Here is a 27,817-nt window from a genome sequence, read left to right as displayed (position 1 = left end):
AGGAATCTGGGCAGTCCTTTTCTGTAGGCTTTCTTACTTGTTTGTTATCCATTACTATTAAGCAGAACCAAAATCTAGACACCAAATTAAGTTTCTCTGATTTCCATTACATTCTTTAGAAGTCTCATCGTTTTGTGGAAAAGCAAATGCTTCAAAACATGCAAATACTTTAATACATAAATGACTTCAAAGTTCATTAAATATAATTCATTCCATGGTCTTTAAAATACTCTCTCACTTACTAACTGCAATAAAAAGCTTGCACTGATATTTATATAGTACTGATTTAATCTGGCTCGTGCAAACCTTTTCAGTATACTGCAGGCTTTGTAAGGAGGACCAGCAGAGCACTTTGCTTGAGATGTAAATGAAGAGATGATACTGTCAGATGATAAAGTGAGGACTAAAGCTGGAGGAGCTGGCAGCGACGTGGTGGGGCGTACAGAGGTGACACCACCTTTATTGAGATGCACCTACCTCAGGACAGTTCTGCTGCAGTGCTGTGGGAAGAGACAACACAGCATGCCATGATACTGTGCAACAGTAACAAGGAGTTGTGCAGCGGCTTGACCACAGCAGCTGATGTCTTCTTTCTACATTTGATTCCCCAAGAGGCTGAATCACCCATACATTACGAGATTTATTGCTTTTTGACTTGAAGTGTTACACTTATCTTCTCCTGCATCTCCAGCAGATCTCACACTTAGCAAGTGGAGCCAATCAGACTGACTTAGCTGGCATCCCACAGCTGTGGCTGCTCTCCTTCATGAACTCACACTGTCATACTGAAATTTCATACAGCATGAATTGTATTTCTCAATGCAGTCTTCAGAAGAAATATTTACAGTCTTTCAGAGAAGTGGCACAAAACCCTCAAACGTTCTGAAAAGAAAAATGCAAAACCAGCACTCATGCTTTGGACTTTCAACAACGTTCATGGATTGTTTTGTAGTTCAGCTCATAGAAAGAAGCAAAACATTAACACCATCTCCAGGATAAAGAGGTCCTAACAGCTGTGGGTAGAGATTAACTTTGACATACCAAGATGGGAATCAATCAGTAATAAATAAATAAATATATATACACACATACATATATTCTGATATATAACACATATGTGCATATATATAATGTATTGTATGCATATATAATACATGTGTTTTGTATAAAAAAAGTTTCACATTCAAGTATAGATACACATTAAAATATACAAGAGGGGGACCTTTTGAACCTTAAGCAGAGAATCTATCATAAGCAGAATTCCTGATAGGATAATTGAATCCTGTTTTGACCAGTTTCAAAAGGCGGTCAGTTCAGGTGGTTCATGTTCCACTCGTTACTGAGAAACACAAGATGATGAAAAATATCATAAAAATGAAGTGGAAAAAAGTGACAATGGAAAGTTAGATGCAGTATCAAATGCACTGATATATACAAAAGCCCTTCACTGCTGTGCTTGGAGAGAACAAAAGTGATTTTTTAGTTTGGCCCACAATATGGCCCCTCAGTTGTTTGATGGTTCTTTTTTTTGGTAATCAAATTATCATAAGCAAAGGAAAAAAAAAACCAACCTGAATGATCAGAAGAGAAAGAGTTGAAAAATTAAAATAGTGTCATTGGCCCCAAGAGATAATTCACAAACCCTGATAAATGGCTCATGAAATGAGCCAGTGGTTCGTGCAGTCTTGTTCTGCACCTAAAATATGAAATGTATCGTGAGAAGAGAGAATATAGGATGAAAATTCTGAACCTCTATTAATCCTGGACTGATTCAATTTCCAAATGGAAATTCCCTTTCTTGAACTCCTAGCATTCTTGATCTTGAGATTGTTGAAATTGTGATCACAGAATCAGTGAGTAAATTACCCTGATTTTTGCAAACTTAGAGCATGAAAATACTAAATGAATCTGTGTAAGTTTACAACTCATTGTTTCTTCTTGACAATACAGTACGATTTCAGAACTGCAATCAGAAGCTTATGCAAAATAGGCATGGCAAAATACAGCTACAGTCAGTAGGATGATGCCATTGATATTCACAACATTCCTCCAAAGTGGCACTTCTGATGTGTCAGTCAGTTTCTTCTTCACTGCTTCCTCTTCCTCCTTGCTCAGTTTGGGTCCTTTTTGTTGCTCTAAGCCACAGAACCAGTCGTAAGCTTTCTTTAGGCATCCTGGGTCTTCACTCTCCTCTGAAACTGGAAGGAATAGCATACTGGTCATGAAATGTAAGCATGGACTGCTGCATACACTACAAGTTCTCCGTGGCTGAGCTCCATCCTATATTTAATATAGTAGCTCTGACTTATGGTCTTACTTGCATGGAAGCTTTTAAATACAGTACAAGGCTGTACAAGAATGAAATTAATATTGTGTTTTCACAGCTCACCTGGAAAAAAGCGTGATTTTCTAAATACTGCAAGAAGGCCTTTTAAAGCATAGAGACTTGATTGTGTAAGTGAGAAGCAGGTCACTCTGCAAAGCTCAACCTGTTCACTCATTTTTTCCCTACTTTCTATACTTTTAATCAAAAAACAAATAGATGAATTATAGGATATTTATGAAAAGGAACTTGGCAGCAGAATGAGAAGCCCAGCAAAGGAAGCAGGAGGTTTTGCTCAGATGGATGTCTGGCAATTAGCTTTCCTTTTGTCCTGCACCATGCCTTGCTCCTTCAGTCCTTGCTACTACACTCTATTTCAAAATGAATTCTCCTTGTTTCATTGCAAGTGCCAGAGTTACATGCAGTTCTGCCAATGCACACCACTGCTAACATAAGCCTAGAACTGGCACCTAGCCACCTAGAGAATAAGTATTTCTCCTGTCAGTTCTGATCTGCACTAGGACTCGTGTATTTAAGGGGCACCTTACTAGCCCTTTAAATCTGGGCTGAGGTTTTGTTGCTGGGGTGTATTGTTTTATGAAAACTATGCATGCTGTTTGTTCAGGAATGGAATAGGGATTCTCAAACATACTGATGGCATCTCAGATACTGCAACAGAAATTATTCATCAGTTACCTGATTCCTTATCTTTCTCATCAGGTTTCTCCTCCACATTATCTGCATCGAGATCAATACGTTCCTCTTTGCTGTTCCGCAAAGTCCAGCACAAGCGATAAAGCTGCCATTAAAAAAAGAAGTTTAAAACTAGATCCTGAGTGCACGGAGACCACAGCATCCCAAATGTCTGTTAAATCAGCGCCTTGGATCGTTAGGAGTCACTGAAGCTCAGTGACAGATAAATGAAGACTATCTCCTTTGCTTTCTTACAAGGACTGTAAGATGTAGACAGATGAAATGTGACAATATGCCAAGTAACAGTATTTAAAACTAGTGGTAAACTTCATTTCTCCAGGAGCAGAAGTGCAGTAATACTTACATGTACATCAGGAATTGGCTTAGTCATGAAGGAGACTGCCAGGATAACGATGGCAGAAACCCCAAAAAGAATAATTGCAAAATACAGGTAGTGAATCCCACAGATGATGAACGGGCAGTTGGAAGGGGCCACACAGCTACCAGTTCCGTAGACAAACTCTGGTATCATTCTACCAAGCCCGGCCAGCAGCCCAACTACCAGGCCCCAGAAGGCACCCTGCAGAAAGGGACAGAAGTTAGCAAAAAGGGCACGCTGTAACTCCTGAAGAGCTGCTGGGGGAAACATGCAGGTTTGACACATTATGTTGACTTTGGCAATTTCAGCCATTCCATGAGTTCATGAAGTCAAATAACTAACGACTGTAACAGAAAACTGGAAATCCCAATGGAAACATATTCTAGTTTTCATGGTATATAGATAGTTAATAATAAGATTATATAATAATAATAATAATAACAACAACAACAATAATAATAATAAGATAGTTAATTCAATTTCTAGCTAAAATGTTTCTGAACAAGAAATACTGATAAATCATATAAACAATTACAATATTGGAGTTCATTTTATGTATTTTAAGCTTTGATACTTATCTGTACTACTCATCCAGCTTTGAAGAATGCTACGTACACAAACACATGAGGATTATATTAAATTCTAACTCTGGCAAAATTCCAGCTGCAATCACAGATCAACTGCAGATTTCCACAAAGGGCACACAGATTCAGCTCATCTGTGAGATCTGTCTATACTGGGATAGCACATGGAACATCCCTTTGTGCATAAAGCAGGATCTTTTGGACAGACACACAGAGAACCACTGAAACGGTCTTGAGGGAAAGCAGTTACAAAAAGTTTCAGCCAAATTAAAAAACAGGAAGATGCCTTTTTCTCTGTAGGCTTTCTCATGAAACCATTTCTTCTTGGAGCAAACCTGAACCATTAGCAAATATTATTCCTAGCACTATAGGAAAGAAACTGAAGTCCTGAATATTGAGTCTTCAGAATGTCTGAGAGAGATAGCAGTTAATGTAGCTGGCTCATGGTCCCAAAAGCATAATCCAGACCTCATCCCTTCGAGTTACTTACTTAAATATTTCTCAATTCACTGTTCTAAAAATAAAAAAACAGCAATTCTTAGAATGGATCCAAAAAGCAATGGGAAATAATGGAGGAAACAACAGTGCATTTGTTGAAAAGTTTGCTGACAAATGAATAGAGCATCCAAAACAAAGGTGAAAAGTGATATGTTTGGTTAAAAAAAAAAAAAAAGATAACTAAAGCAACATGCAGCTTCATTATTTCCTGATTTGCACTTGCCTGTTCATTTACTCGCTTGCAGAAGATGGCAAGCAGGAAGACAGCAGCAATGGGAGGTCCCAGGTAGCTGGTAACTGACTGAATGTAATCAAAGAGCTGCCCACTTTGAGCTGACTGCACCACAGGAACCCAGGCGATGCTGATGCCAATTAAAACCACCATAAATGCCCTGCAAACATAGCCAGATATTCTATCAGCCACCTGCTAGGAAGCATCTATCAGAAACAGCAATTGATCAATAATTTAAATGTCTATTTTGTATTTCAACCAGCGAAATCAATGAAATGGCCAATTACCATTGAACAAACAGAAGTAATTCAAGTTGTGCATCATGTCTGTCAAACACCCGTCATCATACAGCTAAACATGCAATTAAAACACAGAAAATTACTTTTTTCCTTTGTTACGACTAGAGATGAACCAAAAGCAAATAAGGTAGAACTAGTTGATTGATGCTGAGCATGGTGTAGCATAAAGCCTACAAAGGTATCTGTAAATAGTTCCCTTTGAACAGCAGTAGGAAGTAAGTGTTGAGCATTATTTTAGCCACTGTCTATTCCATTGGACGTAAGGTCTGGAAATTATTATCATAAAACATCCAGAAGGGAAAGCACACATGGGACAGCCTGCCTGGCCACAGGAGGCCACTGCTGCGCTGCCTGAACACTGCAAATACAGATTTTCACTCAGGCACTCTTTTGGAGGCTTCTCAGGCGTGCTGCATTTCTGCCTTACCTTCCAGCCAACATAAGCTCTTTCTCTGACGGTTGTTTTCTAATTTTGGTGTAAATGTCCATAGTGAACAGCGTACTGGCACTGTTAAAAATGGAAGTCAAGGAGCTCATAAGGGATGCCAACATGACTGATAACATCAGACCTCGTAGACCTGGAAAACAAAGACACCCCATACATTAGGTGGGATGGGCATTCAGTGAAGCGTGTCGATACACAGCACCATCCATAGAGACTGTCTGATCCCATCAAGTCAGCCAGCTACGTGTACGTCTGGCACGTTTATGTGCTGATGTCTGCCTGCCACTCTCTTGCAATGCAAGCAGAGTGATGCTGCTGAGCTTTGGAAAAGCTATTTACAGCAGTGAGGGGACAATGCTTGAGCTTTTAGAGTGTAGGTACTTCCTTTGTGAACGCTTTCAGATTAGATGCTGAAACAAAAACTAATAAGCAGACTTCACCCACAATTATAAAATCATTTCTCTTGAATTCAGTGCAGTGCTCAGTTGCCTGTGATATATTTGTAAATCAGATAAAAGTTTCTTTTACTGATTAAACATCAGGGAAAAACCACTTTTCCAAGCAGCATGATCTAATCAACATAGTATGGGGAAGTATGATAGTACTTTAATAAGACTATCTTCAACATCTATGAAACAATGGGGAATTATAAAGAGATCAAGGAAGTACCATGGTTTGCATAATACCATAATCTGTTTTTTCTAGCCTTCTGAATCAGCTCCGGTTTTCTGCAGTTTTTGTTTCTTTTCCCTATACTTAGTCTTCTACAGATTGGTGCCTCATTCTCTCACTGAACAGGCATTACAGGACAATGTTTTCTCCCACCTCAGTGGGGCTGGCATAAGGACTGCAGGTGTATGCCTGCAACTCAGAATTCCCCAGTCCTTTATAAAACAGGCAAAGTAGGTTACTTTTGACCTTTGCAGGGAAGGGGAACAATTAGAATGTCATTGCTCAGTATCTGCTGAGAGCTGACATTGTTGGCATGCAACTATTTTGCACCCACAGCCACAATCAATTAGGATTTCTCACCCCTTAGACTAACAGTAACTATTTTAGCAACACTTTTTTTTTAGCTAAATGTGAGACTTGGGCTCTCCTTCACTCATTTTTACAGTCTGGCAGCCTCGCCTTTCCTAAAACAACAAACAAAAATAGTGTCTTACCATTTGGCATAAGTTCTACTACCATTTTTGGATAAGCAATATTTGTACAGCCCACTGAGGTGCCACAGGCCTGCTGGCAGACTTCAGGCACAGCACAAGCCACCACATCTGAGAAGAGGATAATGAGACACGGTTAGACAAGGTCATATTAACAAATATGCACTGAACCACTGGACTGACACATTCTATATCATCCTTGGTCTGCTAGCAGGATGGAAGGTGATTCTAAGCCTCCATTTTCCTTTTCCTCTCTAAAAAAAAATACTAAAAATTGCTGCAGATCAAAAACACCAGAATTAATTTGTCAGACCAGAACTCAGTAACACGAGAAAAGCAAGTCAAATAAAAAACAGAGGAACACAGTTTTCACTCAACCTAAACACCTCTTCTCTGCCTGTGGGTTTGTGGATTCGCTCAGTGCAGTCCGTATTTGTGCACATATGTGCCTGAACAACTGTATGACAAGACAACAATCTGACAGGTATTTAGGACAGAGAAAAGGAAATTGAGAGAAATTGCCAATGAAAGATCGGCAGCAGGAGGACATCTGCATCCCTGTAAATATATGTGCATACCTGCATACAAAATTCGGCTGATCATTCCAGGCATCACTATGATAAACATGGGCAAGAGCTTCAGGTACCCACACATCACACATCCAGCCTTCACATGGGACATGTTCTTGCCAGAGAGACATCTTTGGACAATAACCTGTCAATGAGACACAACAGGCACGCATGACTCAATCAGTACCACGAACACACCAAGCCACATTCCAGAAACAAAGTGCTCCTTAACCTGTGTGATGGTGAAAGAGCCCATTTATGATTTCCATCACCAGGAAAACATAAACACTACTTGAAAATACATTTAAAATAAGTCAAGGAAAATAACGTTTATTCAGCACGTGTTCAAGAGCCAATACTCTTTTGTTCTCAAAAGTTATTTATAAAGCAAATCAAGAGACAAAAAAGAAGAAAATAGATATTTACATTGCTTTTTTAACTTGCTTTATAAATTGTGAAAAATTGTCCTTCTCACAATTCAGAAAGCAGAGAGATCACTTTCTTCAGATTGAGCATGTGCGTATGTCACTTTTGCAGGAGCACACTTTTCTACTTTCATGCCAGTGTGATCTCTCTGGGAAGCTGGATGATAGCTCTTAGGGGAAGGAAGAAGGAAACGGTGAGAGTCTCCAGACTGAAAGACCAAACGTATAAAGAAAATCCACCCAAAACTGTGCATGCAAAGGTGGAAGCCACACAAACAGGAAACAAACCAAGGTCGCTGAATGGGGAACCATCCCAGTCCAACTAAGACCATTTGATATGAGGTTTCTTAAGTAAATGTCCACATTACAAACTCTCTCCTTGTTCTTACGCAGAATTATAAATTAAAAAAACACGAGAAAGGAATTAAACACTGTATCTTCTGAGCAGTTTATAAGAAGAACCGAAAGAACACCATTTCCATTTTCTTGCACACATATGGTCCAACAGCCCCAAAATGGAGCCATTTATTAAAGGAGTTTAGAAACCAGAAGCTGGAAATACTCTGACAAGACCTAAAATAACTGCCATTCCTGTGACATAGCTTTGAATACCAAACTGTGGGGAAAGAAGAAGCAAACATTACTCTTAGATCATACTAGAAGTCTGCAGAGTTTCGTGTTCTGCATTTCCAAGGCACATGGCTTCCACATTACCTGATCTGTGCACCAGTACCACAGAGTAAGGATGCTCAAACCAATCGTGAGCCCTGGCCATGGCAGATCTCCAGTGACAGCATCTCGGAAGATGTGAAAAGCATCCGCTCGAGGAGTATAGCATTCTGAATCAATTGTGCTATTTCCATAGGTGATATTGGATGGAATTGCATTCATATACTTCTCCATGAATGCATCGTACCCTCCAACCTCTTTAAATGCTGAAAAACAAAAAGCAAAAGAAGTGAGAAAGGATGTAACACTGACATCTCAAGTACAGTCAGACAATGTGAAGGAGAAACACCGTAACAGTGATGAACAAAACCCTAGAGAGTATATATATATATATACACATATATATATATGCAAAAAAAAAAAACCAAAAAAAAAAACCATGCAATGTGGCCAACAGTTCTTCATTTTGAATCAGAAATTTCAAGCATTAGCATCTGAAAATCTATGAAATTATAATTTTCTGGAAAAAAGTTACTCTCTGAATTTCTGAAGAGCATAATCAGCAACTCCACCTCTACCTCATTACCCACCAGTAGTCCTGTTCTCTCATAGGATGTTACACAGTACCTTATGGATTCACCTGTCCTTTGGAATGGAGTTGTCTCAATGACCAGATTGCTAGGCAACATGCCTACATCACTCCCTGATAACAGGCATAAGAACTGAAATTTCCTAGTTAAGACAACAGGGCCCCGCACTGCAGGATCAATTGCTGTCAGCACTGTGATTTACTTACCAAATCCCATGAGAATGAAAGATCCCACAACCATGATAAACGTCTGCAAGGTATCTGTGTAAATCACAGCTGCGAGGCCACCTAATGACAGAACAAACAGGTCAGCCCCTCTGCAAATGCCTCAATGAAAATCTTTCTTCTTTTTATTCTTCTTTTATTCATTTTTTCTACCTCTCTCTTTCAACAAAGATCACTGTAAAACACACCCCTGTCGAGTTTTTATTTTTCTCATCCACTTCCCCTGTTTTCCTTTTCCTGGCTTCTCTAATTTAATTACTTTATCAGGCTGCTCTGCAAACTCACCTGTGATGGTGTAAAGAGCAGTAATAACAAGCAGGATAATAATAGCCACATACAGATTCAGACCCATGGCCAACTGTATAAACACGGCTCCAGAGAATATGTCTGCCTGTAAGGGATGGAAATGATACATATTAGGCAAGGGGTAAGTTCTATGTGATGGCACATCATACGTTCATGACTGGATGCTGAAATACACAATCCCTTACAGTACTGCACCAAACAAACAAACAACAAAAAAAAAACCCAGCAAAATGAAAATAGAAGTTGTTCCTCTCAGAACTGTGGTTCTTTCAGTATAAGAACAGCGTAGCATTTCTCAAACAACTCCCAAATATTTAGCAACAGCTCATTTTAGCTAGAGGCAGTCACCTCCTCACTACTGTGTGCATCCATTCTGAGGGACTTCAGTAAAGTTGAAAACTCACTGCGATGCCCAGGGCTGGGACCTGTGATGTCTCCAAGATATGGCAGGGCTCCTCCTTTAATGCTTGTAACTCTCTCCCTTTTTCTTCACTGCTTACATACATGTGCTACAGCTAGTCTCACCAGTTCAGGACATGTGGGCATTAAAAGCAAAGAATTTATCACAAATCTAAGGTTCCTAAGGTCAGAATAATTGACAAGTTGCTGGCTAACAGAAGAGACCTTTGGCTCATGTGTAAAAAATATTACTATCTATCTATATCTAAATATACTATCTTACTATCTATCTATATCTAAATATACTATCTATAAAAACTGGATGAGGTTTAACAAAAGCAAGTGTAGAGTCTTGCATCTGGGGAGGAATAATTCCATGCACCAGTACAGGTTGGGGGATGACCTGCTGGAGGGGAGCTCTGCGGAAAGGGACCTGGGTGTCCTGGTGGACGACAGGTTGGCCATGAGCCAGCAGTGTGCCCTTGTGGCCAAAAAGGCCAATGGCTTACTGGGGTGCATTAAAAAGAGCGTGTCCAGCAGGTCAAAGGAGGTGATCCTCCCCCTCTACTCTGCCCTGGTAAGACCTCATCTGGAGTACTGCGTCCAGTTCTGGGCTCCCCAGTACAAAAAAGACGGGGATCTCTTGGAAAGAGTCCAGCGGAGGGCCACGAAGATGGTGAAGGGCCTGGAGCATCTCTGCTATGAGGAAAGGCTGAGTGAACTGGGTCTGTTCAGCCTTGAGAAAAGGAGACTGAGAGGGGACCTGATCCAGGTCTATAAATATCTAAGGTGTGGGGGGCAGAATGGCGAGGCCGGACTGTTTTCAGTGGTGAGTGGAGACAGGACAAGGGGAAACGGCCGGAAACTGCAGCATAGGAAGTTCCGCACAAACATACGCAAGAACTTCTTTACAGTGAGGGTGACGGAGCACTGGAACAGGCTGCCCAGGGAGGTGGTGGAGTCTCCTTCTCTGGAGATGTTCAAGACCTGCCTGGATGCCGACCTGTGCGACCTGGTGTAGGGAACTGCTTTGGCAGGGGGGTTGGACTCGATGATCTCTGGAGGTCCCTTCCAACCCCTACAATTCTGTGATTCTGTGATCTATCTATATCTATTCAGAATAACAATCTATTTCTTACTGAGATTTTAAACACATTAAATAATCTCCTTAATTAAAAATATTCTGCATCAACCTAAGTTTACAGTAAGACTGATCTACCCCAATGCATTTCTAATGAGTTGCCATTAGTCCTCCTTTCCTTAGAGGTCTGTATCTCCTGGATCCAGATGAAGGATTCACACCCAATCCCACCTGCACGCCTGCTTTCTGTATCCCACCCTTCCCATACAAAGGCACAATAAAGGGAGTCAGCCTCCCTTCACAGCACAAGTCCTCCAGTGCTCAAACACGCTCAGGAGCTACAAAGCACTGCAGGTAGCTGAAGCCAGGACTGCTTTGCTCTGGAGAATGAGGCAGTGCTGACCAGAGCAGCAGATCCTCACGCAGTGCCCCGATGTGCAAAAGACAAGCAGGAAGCAGGGTGTGAGCCACAGCAAGGGTTCCACTCCCCAAACCCTGCCCTGAAGCAGCTTGAGATGATGACATTTCTTACAGGTTTTAGGCTGAAATTAGGAATGAGGACTTTTCAGATTGTATCTCCCAATGGCTGCCAGGTTGTGTCCTTTGTCCCTTATCTCTATGGAAATATTTTTTCCCACCTTGTCACACCACTGATCTGCTTATGTCCAAGTAAATCTTTTATTGTTCTTGGCTTTACTTCAGCTTACATAGCATTAAATATTAATGGTCCTAAAAGACCCTAGCAAAGAAGCATACAGTTAATTATTTCGTGTCCTAAGCAATTTATCAGCAACTTTGAATTGCTGTTACCTTCCAGCTTCACTGCTCCTCCCTCCCATCAGATTATTTCCTTCCAATATTTCCTTATTTCTCCACAAATAGCCTTTTAATGATACTATTTAATCCTTATCTCATCTCTGACAAATCTTCCCATTACAAGCTCTTTCTCCAAAGCCATGCACAGATCCTCCAGGAGCAATTGGCAGAATGCAAGATAGCTAACTTGGAGCCTTTATATATCACTAGAGGATCCAGCTCCAACATAATGAACTCCAGTGCTCTATAATTTATTCTACACTGTGAAGTTCTAAGATGAGTTTATCTTTCTTCCTCCCCTTATGTTGGTAAACCTGTGCCCTGATTTCTCATAAATCTATTTATGATTTCTTCAGAATTTAATTTGCTTTGGTCTTATCATAATTGAGTTAATTACTCTTGATTTTATTTTCTCTAGACCTTATTCTTTGGCACAATGACCAATATCAGCAATGCAGTTATAAAGCAAGGCCTTGACAGCTGCCAGGGGCTTTGGACTCACAGTACTGCATGCTTAGGAAGCACACACATGTGAGATGCTTGTGCAGCCAGCTGAAAATCAATTGGGCTGAATGATCACATGTGATCCCAAAGATCCTTGCAGCATAGCCTTTCCTGACAAGCAGTTGATAGCCACAAAACAAGGGAACAATAAAAATAGAAAGAAAATGTCCAAGAAAAGACAGAAACAGTAATAATCTTGTACAGATACATGCAAAGAGAATCTAATCATCACGCAGCATTGGGCAGCATGCCAGAGAGAGCAAGCCAGGAGTCACATGGCCTGACGTATTTTATTATTCATTGGAACGTACCCTGATTATAATATTACTAAGAACATTCAATAGTATGATATCAAATGAAGGAATCAACACGTGAAATAACTACCCTGAAAATGTGCTGCTCTTATTCTAGAAGGATAAGTGGCAGTTAAACTGTTAGGTGTGACTGCCTGTCAAGGGCAGGGCGGAAAGATCCTTCTACACCAAATCTCACTAAGCCCAGGTGACAACAAAGGAGTGTTTGGAAAAGCAGCAGTCGAGGAAGTAAAATGCAAATCTGCAGGTTGGATAGGGCACAGATTGACAACACATGGGTATGTCTGGAGATGAAATGTGCCTCTGTGAAGAGAGACCTGTGCTAGCTCTGCACAGCGCATACGTCTCTACACAGCACAAATAAACTAGCTATGGGCCAGGATGGAACAGCCCTTCCCTTTGTGCTCCTGGAGATGTTCATTTGAAGACAATTTGGGCCTGGTTTTGCATAGCATGGGACAGAAAAACCTACCATTACTTCTCTGGCAGTACCTGAAACCTCCAAAAACTGCTTTTTGCAAATAAAATACAGCAAATTCCGCTCTACTGAATGTAGTCACACAATGCAACAGTGCAGAAAACGTTTGATGCTACAGAAATCAGAGCCATATTTGTACATGGAATTGACAGTGTCAGAATAGTTACAGAATTCTACACCAAATTTTCCTCTGCTCAATTCTATGGCAATTCTCCACATACATCTGGAATAACTAGAAGTTGGGGAGGTAGAGTGGGGTGCTGGTAATCTGCTGCTATAGGCATCTCTTCACTATTGCTTTGCTCCACAAGTGCACAAGAAGGTGCTTCAGCCGCGTGATCACATGGGAAGTTTAAATGGAGAATGCATCTTGCCTGGAATTAAGACACCTCTAGTGAAACAGGATGAAATCCCATGACTAAACTCTTAGGCATTATAAGGCTGGGAATAAAAGACTAAATTCAGAACCTGCTTAATGGGCTTCTTGCAAATGTGTTGCAGAATGGGACTGAGTCATCTGATTGGAAATGTTTCTCAGCTGCTGGGACTGCCAGAGCTCTGTGTCATGTGCAACATACCTGGGATTTCTGATTGTGGTAGTTAAGCGCAACAACAGTAAATTTAACTGATCCTTCTGAACTATACAGAAATCCAGCGTTGGGGCCAGTCACATAGCACCAACCTGTTTAATTTATAACCTCTGCAAGGATCAGTTATCGTGAAGATGTGAGAATGAGAGCAAAAGGCCAATCTTTTAGCTTAAATTGCACTATTATCACTTAGCTCCCATGCAGAGGGCAAAGAGTAATCTGCCATGGCAACTTCTGAAAAACAACAGATTGAGGTATACCTGAACTGTGGACTTCTTCAAAGGCTTAGTAGTTTCAAGACATATGGAAAACACCAGCTCCCTTCACTATTTCACAGCAGCACAACCACATGCTTAATAAACATTAACTTTATAGCAATTTAAACTTTATAGCAACCATTTACCCATTAAAAGAATCTCTCTTCCTTTCACCTCAGCTGTCACCATTTCCTTTGCATTTTCCCACTCTCTTGTTTTCTAGCTTCTATCATTCTCATTTTTTCACTGTTCTTTTGCTCTTTTCCCTCAGCTGTTTGTATTGCTGATGGCATGTTCACCAGAGTGAAGGATGAATATGAAGCCTAGGGACGAAAAATCCTGTTCCTTGAAAACCCAACAGCACTCTTCTCCAAAAAGTATTGCTCATTCTCCTAGCAGAACGAACAGAGGGTTGGCATGCGATGCTGTGTGCCCAAACTGATGGCAAAAAGATTCTAAAACTTAATGGTGAAACAAGCAGCAGCTATTATTTCTCAGATGACTCACGTAGATCAAAATGTACAAACTCATGTTTGTGGAAATTTCCTCCCATGTTTCATCGATCCCTAAACAGAGTGCAATACAATATAAGGTTCCTTCCATTCTTGCCTGTTATAAAAGTAAACCTTAGAAACATTAAAACAGAAAAAAAAGAGAGAGAAAGCCCAACAAACACCAAGAAGGTCTTCCCAGAGATGTTCAAGGAAGCCAGCAAAACTCAGACTGCAAAACAGATCTGCACACATAATCTCACTGCACAGAAGAAAATACACGTAAATATTGTATCACACGTTTTACTCCTTAGTTCAACTGGACTTCAGAAGCAACAGTCAGTTGTGTGCATAATAATGTAAATGGCAGTTTCTATTATTTAGATCAACTTTGGATGGAAAAATTGTTGCAGAAGTTGTACGTACTGAGATCTTTGTGAAAATATACAGGATCAGTGAAAGGATTGACAGGTAGACCTGAATCCGCTTCCCACCAAAACGCTTCCTCAGATACTCTGGCATCGTCACCACCTGCAGGGTGGGAAGAGAAGGTCTCAGACAACAGGGCAGGGATACAAAGCGAGTTAGAGGAAGCTTTTTGCTACTCAGATACTGTAGGAGTGGAAGGCAAAGGGAGGGAGCTACAAATGCAGTTGCATGGAACAGCAGCTCCAGGAATCAAAGGAGAACAAGAGCAGAGTACCAAACACATCTCAGGTCTCAGAATTTGAGAATCATCATTACTCATGTACATATGGATAATCTAGACAGGTTCTACTGTGATCAGATCTCCTTTGCCATTTATAATGGCTTTGCAATACTCCAGACCTGATCCACAAAAAAGGAGAGAGAGGATGATTAAAACAAACAGCACAGGAAAACATAACACTGTTTTTACTTACCCCAGCTTTGATGTAGATGGGTACAAACAGCCATCCTAGAACAACCACAAATATCAGAGCCTGCAGTCAAGACAAGATCAGCTGAATTAGCCTCCTCTCTCTAGACAGCACTAAGACCATTTATCAGACCAAACTGCAGATAGAGACCACTGAGACCACTCAAACCTGGGCACTTTGGGGCTGCGATGGGTGTTGCTCGATCCTTTGTCTTACACTTGAAAATCTGGGAATGAAATCCTGGCTAAGAGATTTGTTATGCACCGTGGAAACTGAATTGCATGCTCAGTTTCCAAAAGAAGCACATATGAGAACACATTTTGGAGAAAAACTGCTGATTTCTGCTCGTATGTTTGCCTTTCAGTATCATAATGCCACCCTACCAGCAATGCTAGCTTACTCCAGCTGTCCTCAAAGCATGCTGTTAAAATGCAATCAGCCCATAAGTCCACAATTTCTGGGAAATATTAAAGAAGGATTAATTAAGTCTAATGACTGAGACCCATTTGCTAGTTGCTTCATCCCAGGTACAATCAGACTACCTTTCAGAATCAGCTGTGCTGCAATGGTATCTCGTGACACCAGCAATCGTAGGTATGGGGTAAAGAAGCACTTCTGATATCTCTTTAGCTTCTTTCTGCACTGAGCTTCTGTGAGATGTCTGTGTTTTACAAGGCACAGTGTATTACAGCGATCCCACACTCTGTACAATATGTACTACAAGCATCTAGTACAGGATTTGGTATTTCCACATTATCGTTGCTCAGTGTATTTTGAATGGCCATGTGCATTTTGTGAACTATAGATCTTACTGTATTTTGGTGTCAGTTTTCTAACTGAAATGGCTAGTAAATTCTCCCTAACTGAAGTAGTACATAACTAGATAGACAAATGAAGAACAAAATTCTGCTCAAAATTCTACATTTTTTCTGCCTACTCACGAGGTTGTTTTCGTTTTCAGTAACATTATCTTTTGAGTTTTGCCTTTAGATCAAAGATGAGAAATGGACAAGAAAGAGTGGTTCAGCATCTGCTATCAGATTAATGTAATTTAGAAGTAATTTCATGGAATAATACTGATACAAGCAGTATAATAATCAATATTTCTTTCAAGAGGAGAATTGAATTATACAGTCAAGAGTCTTTCTGTCATAATTATTTAAGGAACTATGTAATGTAACTCTCCAAACACATGCATGCATCAGTGCTTCTTGCTAAACAACAATTGTTGCACTCTGTATATTTACATCAGCCCATGGAGAACCTCCCAGGAGACGAAGAGTTAGCTATGAGTATGTTTGAAGGAGAGTACGTGTCCCTGAGCTTTGAATGCTGTGAAATTTCAAGTAATGTTTGTTCTGTTTTCTTTTGCTTAGTTTTTGTGCAAAGAGAAGAAGAATAAGGTTGCCTACAGCACCATTGTAAACAAATAGAGAAAGATGACAGATAAACTGTCTCACAATTCTTGTTAGCCTTTAGTGTTCTCCTTTAATATTTATATAACCACCTGAATTTTTGCAGCAACCACTTACTTGTTAAGGAGAAAAAATACAGTTCCTCATTGAAGTATGTTTCTTTCACTGCACAGAATTAAATGCAAGGAAACCTATGTAATGCTCATTAAGTCTTTTGTGTTTTGGTATAATCCCTTCCATGCACATGAATCAAGCATCATAAGATCACTGTTATCCACACCCACAATATCTGAGAATGAGGAAATGCATTTAATCAGCTCATGTGAATCTTCATGCTGTCACAGTTAATACTGCTGCTGGTACCCCAAGCAGTTCATTTTAAGTCAGCCTGGATATTTCTGTTCCACTTATGGTTGCCATGTAGAACATGTACAGCCAGAAGAAGGAGAAACTAAAAGGGAAAAGATTTTTTAGAATGCAGGTGACTGTGAAGGATGTCCCAAATTTCCTATGGCCTGTGAAGAAAATAAAGCCTTTTCAACAATTTATAAATAGCAAACTGCAGTAAAAAATAAAATATTGTGGGTTATAAAACCAACTACCTCTTCCAGACATCCTACAGTCTGAGAGTGCTCCCTATCAATAATTAAATGTAATCAAACGATAGAATAAGAATAAGAAGAAGAGAATCCACTGATTTCTTTGGGTCAAACATTTTCTAAAAACCTTCATTGAACATAAAAGGGCCATCATCTCCCAGTCACTTGTGCAAGGACCAAGGAAGATAACTAGGAGACAACACTAGCATTTGTAGACCTGTACAGAAACAAGTATTGCCAAGTAAATTTTGACAGCATAAAATTATTCAGCGATGGCATCTTGATTAACCCGTGCAGATAATTCTGGTGTCACAGATACGCTCACCCAAATGCATGTGACTTACATTCCATTCATACCCTCCAATGGCAATTCCTCCAGCTGCTGCTGTTCCTGCTATGCCCACAAAATGTCCACTGCCAATGTTACTGGCAAAGAGTGAAGCACCGATCTGGAAACAGAAAGAACAGGACTTGATTCTTAAGGTCAGTTCATGACAACTTGAAAAAACCATGTTCACCTGACATTTTGAACTCAGGCCTGTCTATCATCAGGTGGTGACAATGAGAACGAATGACAACCAACTTCCTTGACTACTTTGAAGACTCTCGTTGTTTTTCTCCATCCCCCATCAAACCTGAAACGTTAGCCCTCATGTCTAGAACATGAAGCATGAATACAAAACTGCATAACTCTTCTTCCAACTGACACACAGGTTATGACCCAAAACAGGCTTTCAAATATTTGCAAAACTTGACCAACTGAATTTGGGTGATACACAAACAATGAGACAGGAACACAGATCTGCCTTGCTCAAGGAGGAAACAATAAGTGCGCTTGTGTCAAACCTGCACTCCTGTTTCATAATGAAGTTCTGCAGACTGTGGGACTAATTGTGCAATCAGTCAGAGTCGTACAGATTTCACAGTTGTTTGACTTTTAGTCAAAAGATATTAAATTAACTTGATTCAATTCTTCAAGCTACATGGCTGAGAGCGCTTGTGGAAGATGCTAAATAAAGCAAATAAAGGAGCTGGATTGAAGGAATGCTGCAAAGACCTCCAGACATTGCAATGATCCAGCAGACAGAATAGGGGGAGAAACACAAGAAATGCTGATCAGAGAAAGAGCAAGACCAAGAAAGGTTGAGGCTGGATTGCTGACAAGGCAGGAGCCACTCAGAAAGGAAAGGTCTGAGGTAGTCCTCTAAACTGAAAGACCTAAAAGCCTTGAAAACATTCTTTTACAACCACGAATACAGGATCTGCACCTGCACATGCTTCTTATGTAGATCCCAAGTACACTTGCAATATGTTTGGAGTTACAAGAGATAGAAATATTCCTTGCCTGCAATTCACTGATTGATTTGTAGGGTCCTAAAATATATATGAATGTATTCACAAATCTCCAGGTCTGCAATCACTGCAGTGAGTCCTTTGTGTAGCAGTAAAAATTAAAGCAACCTTCCTGAGGGCACAAGAATGACTGCCTCAGATTCAGGAGGATAAAAGGGATTTCATCATAGAAATGCACTGTGAAGATCAGGTTTACTCTCTAGAGCCACACCACAGCCAGAACAGAACTCACTCTCCTCCTTCATTTGCTACATGCAACAAATCATTCACCTTTATACTGCTTCTTTCCCAAGCTTTTTTTCTTCCTTTCTGCTGTTGGATTCCCTGTTATCTTCTAGTCCTTATGCAGGACTAGAGGAATTTCTGTCTCTAAGTTCACTTTGTTCTACTCTTTATTTTTTTTACAGCTTTCTAGAACTCAGTTGTGTCCTACAGAAATGTAATCAGTTTGTCATATTAAATATATTCCCATAGGAATGACAAGTCTTGTAACAGGCATTAGCAAATAAGTCAGAGACATTACTCGTAATAAAAAAAAACTTCTTTTAACCACTTTGTTGTTAACCACAACAGCAGTATTTGCTCAAAAATAATTGTGAAGAAACAGATACTGTACTAATATTAGACATTAGTAACTGCTGTCTGGTGTTCTCCCTGTAGATGGAGAATTAAACTTTAATTTAGGTTATCAGAAATTGCACTCACCAGAAAAGATTAACCACATTAATCCCTGATTTTACTTAATGTGTTCCCTCTCCTCTTCCAGAAGTTTGAAACGTGCTGCATGCAGATCTAAGTAATACAAGCAGCTAATGAAGAACTCTCAGAAAAGAAAGCTACAGTGGGATTTGTCTCAGTGCCTAAAAACAGAGGGCATAGCATAGCAATTACTGGGAATGTGTTCAAACTCCACACGGAGTACAGCTTTGTTTTAAGAAAAACGGGAAACCAAGCAAATCTACCAACACATTTAGGACGAAGCAATGCCGGTGCATGTATCACTTTCAATTTCTACATGTTGTTTTCTGAATTAGAGAACACCTGGTACAGCAGAACTACAAAATCAGTACGTAACAGTGAACACAATCACCAAGGGTGGAACGTGGCATCATAGCAGGGAAGCGTAAATTAATGAGAACTGCAGCTAAAAGCTGGCTAAAGAGAGAGGAATGTCTGCCAAATATGCCTGTGCCCAGGGAGCTGGACTAGATGGTCCTTTTGCCTTTGCTGTAGTGAGCACAGGGAACACCGAGGTGGAACAGGCTGGGTGTTTGTGTCTGGCCACTTTCCTCTGCAGTGTGTTACTAAGAGAGCAGATCTTTATATTTGAGTTCCTCCATGTGCATGGCTGTAAACCAGAGGATGGGCTGAAGCTGGAATCGTTAGCCATTCTCAGCAACGTGTTGGTGAATTGATTTTTACAACAGATAGAGGAGGAAAAGTGAAGAGGAAAGTAGACTGAAAGGAACAAAAGCTGTTAGGATGGAAAGAGGGCAAAAAACTGAGCTAACCTGGAATGTGGAACATTAACTCCTTTCAGATCTTTTAAGGGGTCAGGTTTTAACAAGAGCACTCTGTTCAGGAAAAGTACTATCACCCTGCAGGCAGATGATGATCATTATGTTTTTTCCGTGTTATTCATTAACTGATTCACTTGGCACTTTTCATTAACTTTAGGATGCACTGACATCCTGGCACTTGCTGTTCCAAACCTTATATACAGTGCTCTTTGCAAATCAGTGACTACTGCCATGGCAGTGTGCATACTTCTCAGTTTATGCCTTTCTTTTCTCCCTCTCAGGATCACACATATCCTCCATTCCTAATGTCTGCTTTCCTGTTTGAAAGCACCAGTTCAGTATCAAACACTTTTCCTCAACCTTGATCATGCCTTCCCTATGGCAAAGAGAATACCTGCCCTTAGCCACTCCACAGAGAACAGAGAAGCTCCTTCACAGCAGCATGAGGTCACCTTTCTGAATCACCTGCAGAAGATGCTTCTCAAATCCCTCTTCTCTGACAAATTTCTTATTCCCATGCTTAAGAACTACTCTCCAACAGTTTCCATACTTCTCTTTTAACTCACAGCTGTGACTGTATCCTGTAGGAAAGATGCTTCCCTACTCGAGTTTTATGAGATCACTTTCAGTCACTTTGGAAAAATCAGTTTGATGCTTACAGTAAAATACTACTGTGACTTTTCCAAGGCTCAGAGACCCAAAGAAAACACAGAATCACAGAATGGCCAAGGTTGGAAGGAACCTCAAGGATCACAAATCTGCAACCCCTGCCGCATGCAGGGCCACCAATCTCCCCATTTTATACCAGCCCAGGCTGCCCAGAGCCCCTCCAGCCTGGCCTCAAACACCTCCAGGGACGGAGCATCCACAGACTCTCTGGGCAGCTGTTCCAGCACCTCACCACTCATAGTAAAAAACTTAAAGAAAGAAGTGTTGGGTTTTATTCTGTTCTCTTGATTATTCTTCAGGCTCTCAGTATTGTGTTATTGCCAAATTAAACAACACTGATAAACAGACAGATATGGAGACACAATATATGTCAGGTAAGGTGTCTCTGTCTCTTAGTGAGTGTGACAGCTGTGGGAGCAGCACAGCCATAAACAGACTCATCTGAAACCTTCCACCTTTGTCCTCTGAGATGCAGACAGCACCTCCAGGCTGGCTGAAACATTCTGACAGATTCTGCAAAAATCTTCTTCACTTTCCCTGCTCTACCAGAGCTTTGCTTTTAATATTTTATCATCATTTTTACTCTAAAAACAGTTCGGTTTCACACCTTTTTTTTTTTTGGTACGGAAATTGACAAAATAAGTAAATTTCCTGTTTTACTTCATCTGTGGAAGGAAGGTACTATCTTACATGTACCAGGTTGTCCCTACTGGCTTCTCACAGCAATGTCAGATCCATCAAATTGGAAGAATTGTGAGAGTATGTAAAACTTAACTGGATGCAGAGATAACAGAAATTGTGCCACTGATCAGTTCTGTTGGGCTTTGAAAAGAGGGCATGCAGAACTGAGGAAAAAAAGTGTATTTTTTCCCTTTAATTCTTACCCTGCTCACAAAGATCAAGGCTTTAATAACAGCAAATACACCGAGTGACATTTGTTTGAAGTACATTATGTCTTTGACTTTGAAATGCTCCCCACTTACTATCTATGCAGTAAATCTTTCCAGCCATATCTGAACATCAGATGCCCACCAAATACTGCTTTGCCCTATTAGCATTTATGCCTCAGGAGCTGAGGCTTCTAAGATAACTCACAATTTCGTGCAGACAGCTGTCTGCGGAACCATGGAACCTGAAGAACAGAACTCAAAGCAGAAAAGCTTCAAAATTGAGGTTTTGTTGTTGTTGTTGATTTTCATGGTGTCTGAAGGCTCGTTAATGGCTATGACTGAAGCTGACTGTTCTTTAGTAACAGATGCTGAATTTCTTACAAGAGCAGAAAGTATTTGAACAGAAGAATTGAAAAGTTCAGTTTGCAAGGCCCAGGGTTAAAAAGCTGGTAATTTCTCTGAGCTTCTGTGACTCTCTGGGATAAAGTACAGCTGGTTATGAATATTTAAAAAGTCATACAGGTCTATCCTAAAGAGATTTCCTTCAAAGCATAAGGAGCCAAAATCAGTTTCTTGAAGATTCTTCTCTCTTTTTCTCTGAAAAGACTTTGTAAGGGAACAGCATTTCATACTCATACAATTAACTCATGATAGACTTAAAGTTCTGGCAATCAGTGAGAACATAACTACATATCTTGATTGCTAATGAACTATTGGAGTTACTGAGTTGACTCATCCACAGCATCAAGGGCAGTGATTTCAGTGAAATAACACAGAAACTGAAATCAACTAAACAGTCAAAAAGAAGTTACAGACTTAGTTTTGTAAAATACCAATCAACCTTCATGGCCACAAAATGATCCACAGAATGGAGAAAGGAAGGACTGAATGGAGGATCTTAAGACTGCACTGATGACCAGCACTGCATCCATGCCTGCTTGTGCAGTTTGGGCAGGGAAGAGAGATGGTCCGGCAGCAGATGCTGCACGTGGGGTCATCTATTTTGTCTTTCTGCTCAAGTAAGGGAGTTGAATCTGTTGGTTTTGTGTTGCTAGAGAATTCAGTGTTAGTTGACTGCCCCTGGGTCTTCGGGGGATCATTAGGACTTCTCTGTGCCTCCATAGCCACACAAAGTTGTCATGGTGAGTCTTTTCTGCCTTACCACTTCCATTCTCATTTATGTCTGCACAAAGAATATTAACATTCACTGTCGACAAGTAGACAGAATTGCACAGGGTTAAAACCAGTCCAGATTAAACTGTCAGTCAAGCAAGTCAATTTTTCCCCCTAAAATTATAGAATTTATCTCATAGTAACATGGAAAGGAGATAAAGGAAACTTTCTCTTTCCTCAGGCTTTCAGTGGAACTTGAATTTTCTCAGATCTACTCAACCAAATGAACACATCTTTCACTGTCATTAGCCCTTAATCTTTTTATATCATTAAAATGGCAGCTCTGATTCCTTCTAAAGCCAGACAAGAGCTCCCTGAAGTGAAGAAGACTGAACATAATGTAGGTATTTGTGTGACCTACTTCCAGAAAATTACTAAACCTTTAGAGAATAAATATTTACTCCCTTTATCCCCCAGATCCTGTAACCAAATCCATCTGGAACCCATAACCACATTCCATGTGAGTGGAATCTTGAATCAAAAAGCTTACAGAGTGCAAAGACATTTTTTGAAACAAGGCAAAATCAGGAATGTTGATGGTCTCTGTTCAAGCACATGAAAGCATGTACAATATCAGTACAATGAAGATTTTTCTGAAGTCCTGCTGAACAGATACTGTATCATCTAGAAGAAACAGACAATTGCTTCTAACAGCACTTCTGCCAGAGGCCTGCTGGATAGCCATGAAACGTTGCTTCATGTCTGTAACTGCTTTCCTCTTTGAAGAGAAAACAGCACCAAAGACAAGCAATATAAGTCACGGATAATCATTAAATAAATTTGAAACTGTTTTAACAATAGTTCATCATAATCTTTCCAGGATTTTCTCCTTGCATTGACCACAAATTGTTACCAAAGTTGGAGACACTAGAGCAATACCAAGGAATCAGTAGATTAATTCTTCTCCATGATAACCTCAAAATAAGTCAACTTCTTTGAGAGCAGTGAAAACACTAAATTCAAAACATTAAAAAAAAAAAAAAAACAACAAAGCAGTGAACCAAAAGGCAAAGCATTGGATTTATCTACTCAGATATCAAAGTATCTAAGTTCAAGTTCTTGATGTCTCATCATCAAGACAACTCAGAGCTCAGCACAGCTTCCCCAGCACTTTATCCTGTCTGTGAGGCGGCTTTTGGTGTACAGTTAGTATTGTACCACAGTGAGTACAGAGGGAGTCTGAAGATAAATAAGGTATGTCTACCTGGCATAGCCATTGCAGTCTTAACACTATAGCAGGTATACTTTATATTTAAGGATGAAATATACAGAAGTGGATGCACATACAGAAGCATAAATATGTTTTATACACACATGGAGTTCATAACACTGACCGGCCACCAAACCATGTTCCGTCCGGCCAGAAAGAATCCACCTACTGTCCCTCGGTTGGTTGAGTACATGGCCTAGAGGAAAAAAAGAGAGAAAAGAAGAGTGATTAAATTGTGTTTTAATCATCATAGGCAAGTCATATACTGACTAAAAACAAACTGCTAAAACAGGAGGGCAAAGTGGAAAAAAGAAGTGTCATAAGAAAGAACTTATGACAAAGAAAACAGCAACACTCAGCTGTAGATGACCCCGTTCATTACAGAGGAATTGGACTAGATGACCTGTAAAGCTCCCTTCCACCTCAAATGATTACATGATTCTACAAACAATGATTCTTGTGTCTAGGTCTATATTAACCATTCAAGCTTCATGGCTTCATCTCATTACAATAAAACCAGAACATTAAAGTAACACTGAATGCAACAAAACAATTGATCACCCTACTACAAATTCAGTACAAATTCAAACTCAGAAGAACACTTCATTAGGGGAGTAACCTCTTCGATTTTAAGCACTAAAAAAGACTGAGTTTTGTATGTTCACAGGGCAGAAGTTATGCAGCTTTTCTCTTCAGTATTATCCAGCTCAAGCAGATATCTACAAAAATTGATTTTCTTGCTGTGGTTTCAGCAGCGCACACACTTTCCTCTGAAGTTCAAACAAAGTAGGCTAAAATTTTCCTTTTCTTGCACTCAGTTTGTTTTTAACAAAGGACAGCCTTTAGAAGGAAGCTTCCTCCTTTTATTAACGACCTTGATCAAATACTGGCTTCCCATTGTCTCCACTGATGAACTTTGAATAGGCAAATACAGGAAGAAGACTTGAAGAAAATTAGCCAAATATTTTATTCTGACACAGAAGAAAGGGAATATGAAATAAATTTCCATTTCAGTGCACACAGTAGCTGAATTAAGCGTCTGTCCAATAATGAACACATTGTTGCTGGAGACAAAGGGTTCCAGGAGTTACTCAGAATACATTATCTGACCAGCCCTTTTCTGACAAAGACCTTTGATTACAGCAATAGTTAAGACTTCCACAGCAAAGATCCAGTTTCTTCCCACAAGACAGCAAGGTGTTCAGGTACACTGAGGTCTTCAGATTTGTTGCTATGTTTTTCAATCTACTACCATGACAAAAAGATAAAGACCGGGCTGTGATCATGCTGTGTTCACCTCCCATTTTTTGTGCTCTTCAGGCTGCTAGGTAGGGATGGGTTTTTCCTGCAGCACATTTCTCTGTTCTGTGAAATGGACCACTGGGATGCTCCTGGCAAGCTCAGGATTATAGCAGGACAAGGCCTCCACTCAGCTGGCTAATTGTCAGGTGTTCAGGTGACCAGGAGCACTTGCCCCAAGGAAAGAGCAAGCCTCAGAATAGCAGCTTGGAAATTCGGCACATTCTATGGTTTACAGCTTTGTAACACATAATAAGGGCCCATTACTTCCAAGCAGTTCAGCACCAGCAGGACAGTATCTGCCTTTCCCCATTAGCTGTGAAAGCACTGTCCCTTGTTTCAGGATTAGGCACTGAGTTTTCCCCTGCAGTGCTCAGCATATTCTGTGTTGCTGCCTGGGGGCAGGAGGTACAGTTCTGCTTAGATCACAAGCAAAAAGTCAAAGCCATCTGTTTCCACCTCTGAAACTGTCCCTTCCTCACAGTTACAAAGGCACTGCTCTCTATAGCCAAGGTCCCTCTGGCAAAAAGAAAAGCCACAATAATGCTGCATTCAAATGGCAGCTACAGTCTTGGCCCACATCACTTTTCTGCTGAGAGCAGCCTGCAGCACTCAGCCCATCCCACAGTCCAGCAGCAAATTTACACCACAGACATTAGCCCATATTGCCCATATTGCCCTCCCTGCACACTGACTCACCTTCACTGCTTCCCTACAACTCTCACTTCTTGCTGTTTCCTACACATCACCTCACACAGCCAATTCTCACAGCTTCTAGCCTGCTTTCTACCAGCAACCGGACTTGGCTTGGGCTTTGCAGACCTGACCTCTCACGGTTGGATTCTTCCCCACACAAACCCCATTACTCCACCTTCTCCACTAACTATTCAATCCATATAAACAGTTCTGTCCCCAGTTCATCTTCCCTTCTTCAGTAAATACCCATATTTTCCTCACCATACACTTATTAACAATCTCAATTAAGCACCACGGTCTTTAATAATTATACATTTTCATTTACTGAGCCATTTTCCTAGGACCTACAAAACGACCTGTTCATCAAGCACCAAAAAAAAAAAAAAAAAAAAAAAAAAAAAAGGAAAGAAAGAAAAAAGGAAAGAAAGAAAAAAAGGAAAGAAAAGAGAAAAAATAGAAAATTAAAGCCCAACATACCCATATTCCCACTGCCAGGACTATCACAAAATAGATGACAATAACAGAGATGTCTGCAGCATTGTTGATCCTTATGGTGGATTCCATCCTGGATGATTCTCTGGCTTTCTTCTTCTTTCCCTCCTTATATGCCTCTTGCAGTGTTCAGGTTAATGATAAACTGCTGTCATCAAGATTCACTTGTCTTGGGACACAAGCTGAAGCTGCTGCTTTTCCTCTGACAGCACTTCCTTCCTAAATATTGCTCCCCTGCTACAGGTGCGGCAGATCTCTCCCCTTGCCAAAGGTGCTCGGGGTTTTAACATTGGTGAGCAGATGTCTAAGAAGGAATGAGCACTGAAAGGAGTGGCTTGGCTGCAATAAACCTGCATATTTACCTCGCCGTGAATACTTTTTTTTTTTTTAAGTGGTTGTACCTGTAAATCTAGTCATGGAAGATGCAGCTCTTTTAGATGATGATGGCAAACAATCACCTGTGAGGAGGAGTGACCTGACACCTGGGGAAAACCCGGGGTCCAGCAGCTGGGACACTGCGTCACCTCTCAGCTCAGCGCGTTACACAGTGCAGAAGCAGTCCCACACTTCTGGGAGGGAAACGATTTGAAGCCGCTTTTTTCTCTCTCACAGGTAAAGATGGATACAGGTGAAGATGCGTGTGAAACACAGGATTTAGATCCTGGAGCTTCATGTGTTGAATTTCAGAGTGTTCAGATTGGGGTCTTGTGCTCTCTCAATTGTGGCTAATCAGCTTCACATTCAAATAAGTTCAAAGTTCATCAGTGCTTGGGTCTGCTCTCTCATTTATTTGTTCCTCTTCTTGTCTTCAAAATAAAGCTAAGCAAAATAACTGGTTACAAGATATGGGACACACTGATTATAGACAGATCTTCACAGCCCATATCAGGGTATTTTCCCCAAACAGCATCTGTGATCCTTCAGTGGAGCCAGAAGAGATTGCAAAAATCTGGGGTATTTAGATGCAGAGCCAGCCACAAGTGCCAGGCACGTTTTTGGGCTCAGGATATTTGAAATCCTATTCTCTGATTGATACTGGGGAATCCATATGCATTCACAGCTGACTGGGGTGCTTTTTGGAAATACAGTTTTACCTGAAGTCACACGGAGCAGAACAAGCAGTGCATTGCATAGAAAACACAGTAGGTTGGACTGCTAGCAACAGTTATTTCCTCAGGAGTTGAAATGGAGGTCTAGCATGCTGTTGGCAATGAGTTTTTCTCAGGCAAATTATCCTTCTGTAATTGTGAGTAATAAAGAGCATCAACGTCTA

General features: G+C 40.5%; 1 protein-coding gene across 1 annotated transcript; it reads right to left on the bottom strand.

Moving 5' to 3' along the window:
- Positions 1–150: 150 nt before the first annotated feature.
- Positions 151–27,002, bottom strand: SLC5A1 (solute carrier family 5 member 1). The gene is made up of 15 exons (XM_042865982.1): positions 26,530–27,002; positions 24,182–24,253; positions 17,587–17,691; positions 15,232–15,291; positions 14,756–14,860; positions 9,379–9,484; positions 9,076–9,156; positions 8,325–8,545; positions 7,195–7,330; positions 6,620–6,727; positions 5,436–5,586; positions 4,701–4,869; positions 3,381–3,596; positions 3,020–3,122; positions 151–2,198 (listed from the first exon to the last, which is right to left on the bottom strand). The coding sequence occupies exons 1-15, from the start codon at positions 26,614–26,616 to the stop codon at positions 1,978–1,980; spliced, it is 1,941 nt and encodes a 646-aa protein (XP_042721916.1). The 5' UTR covers positions 26,617–27,002; the 3' UTR covers positions 151–1,977.
- Between the last annotated feature and the right edge of the window lie 815 nt (positions 27,003–27,817).

The sequence above is a fragment of the Lagopus leucura genome, unplaced genomic scaffold (genome assembly GCF_019238085.1).
Source record: "Lagopus leucura isolate 7727_CA_CO unplaced genomic scaffold, USGS_WTPT01 Super-Scaffold_806, whole genome shotgun sequence".
Taxonomy (NCBI): Eukaryota; Metazoa; Chordata; class Aves; order Galliformes; family Phasianidae; genus Lagopus; species Lagopus leucura.
This window is presented reverse-complemented; position numbering and strand designations above follow the sequence as displayed.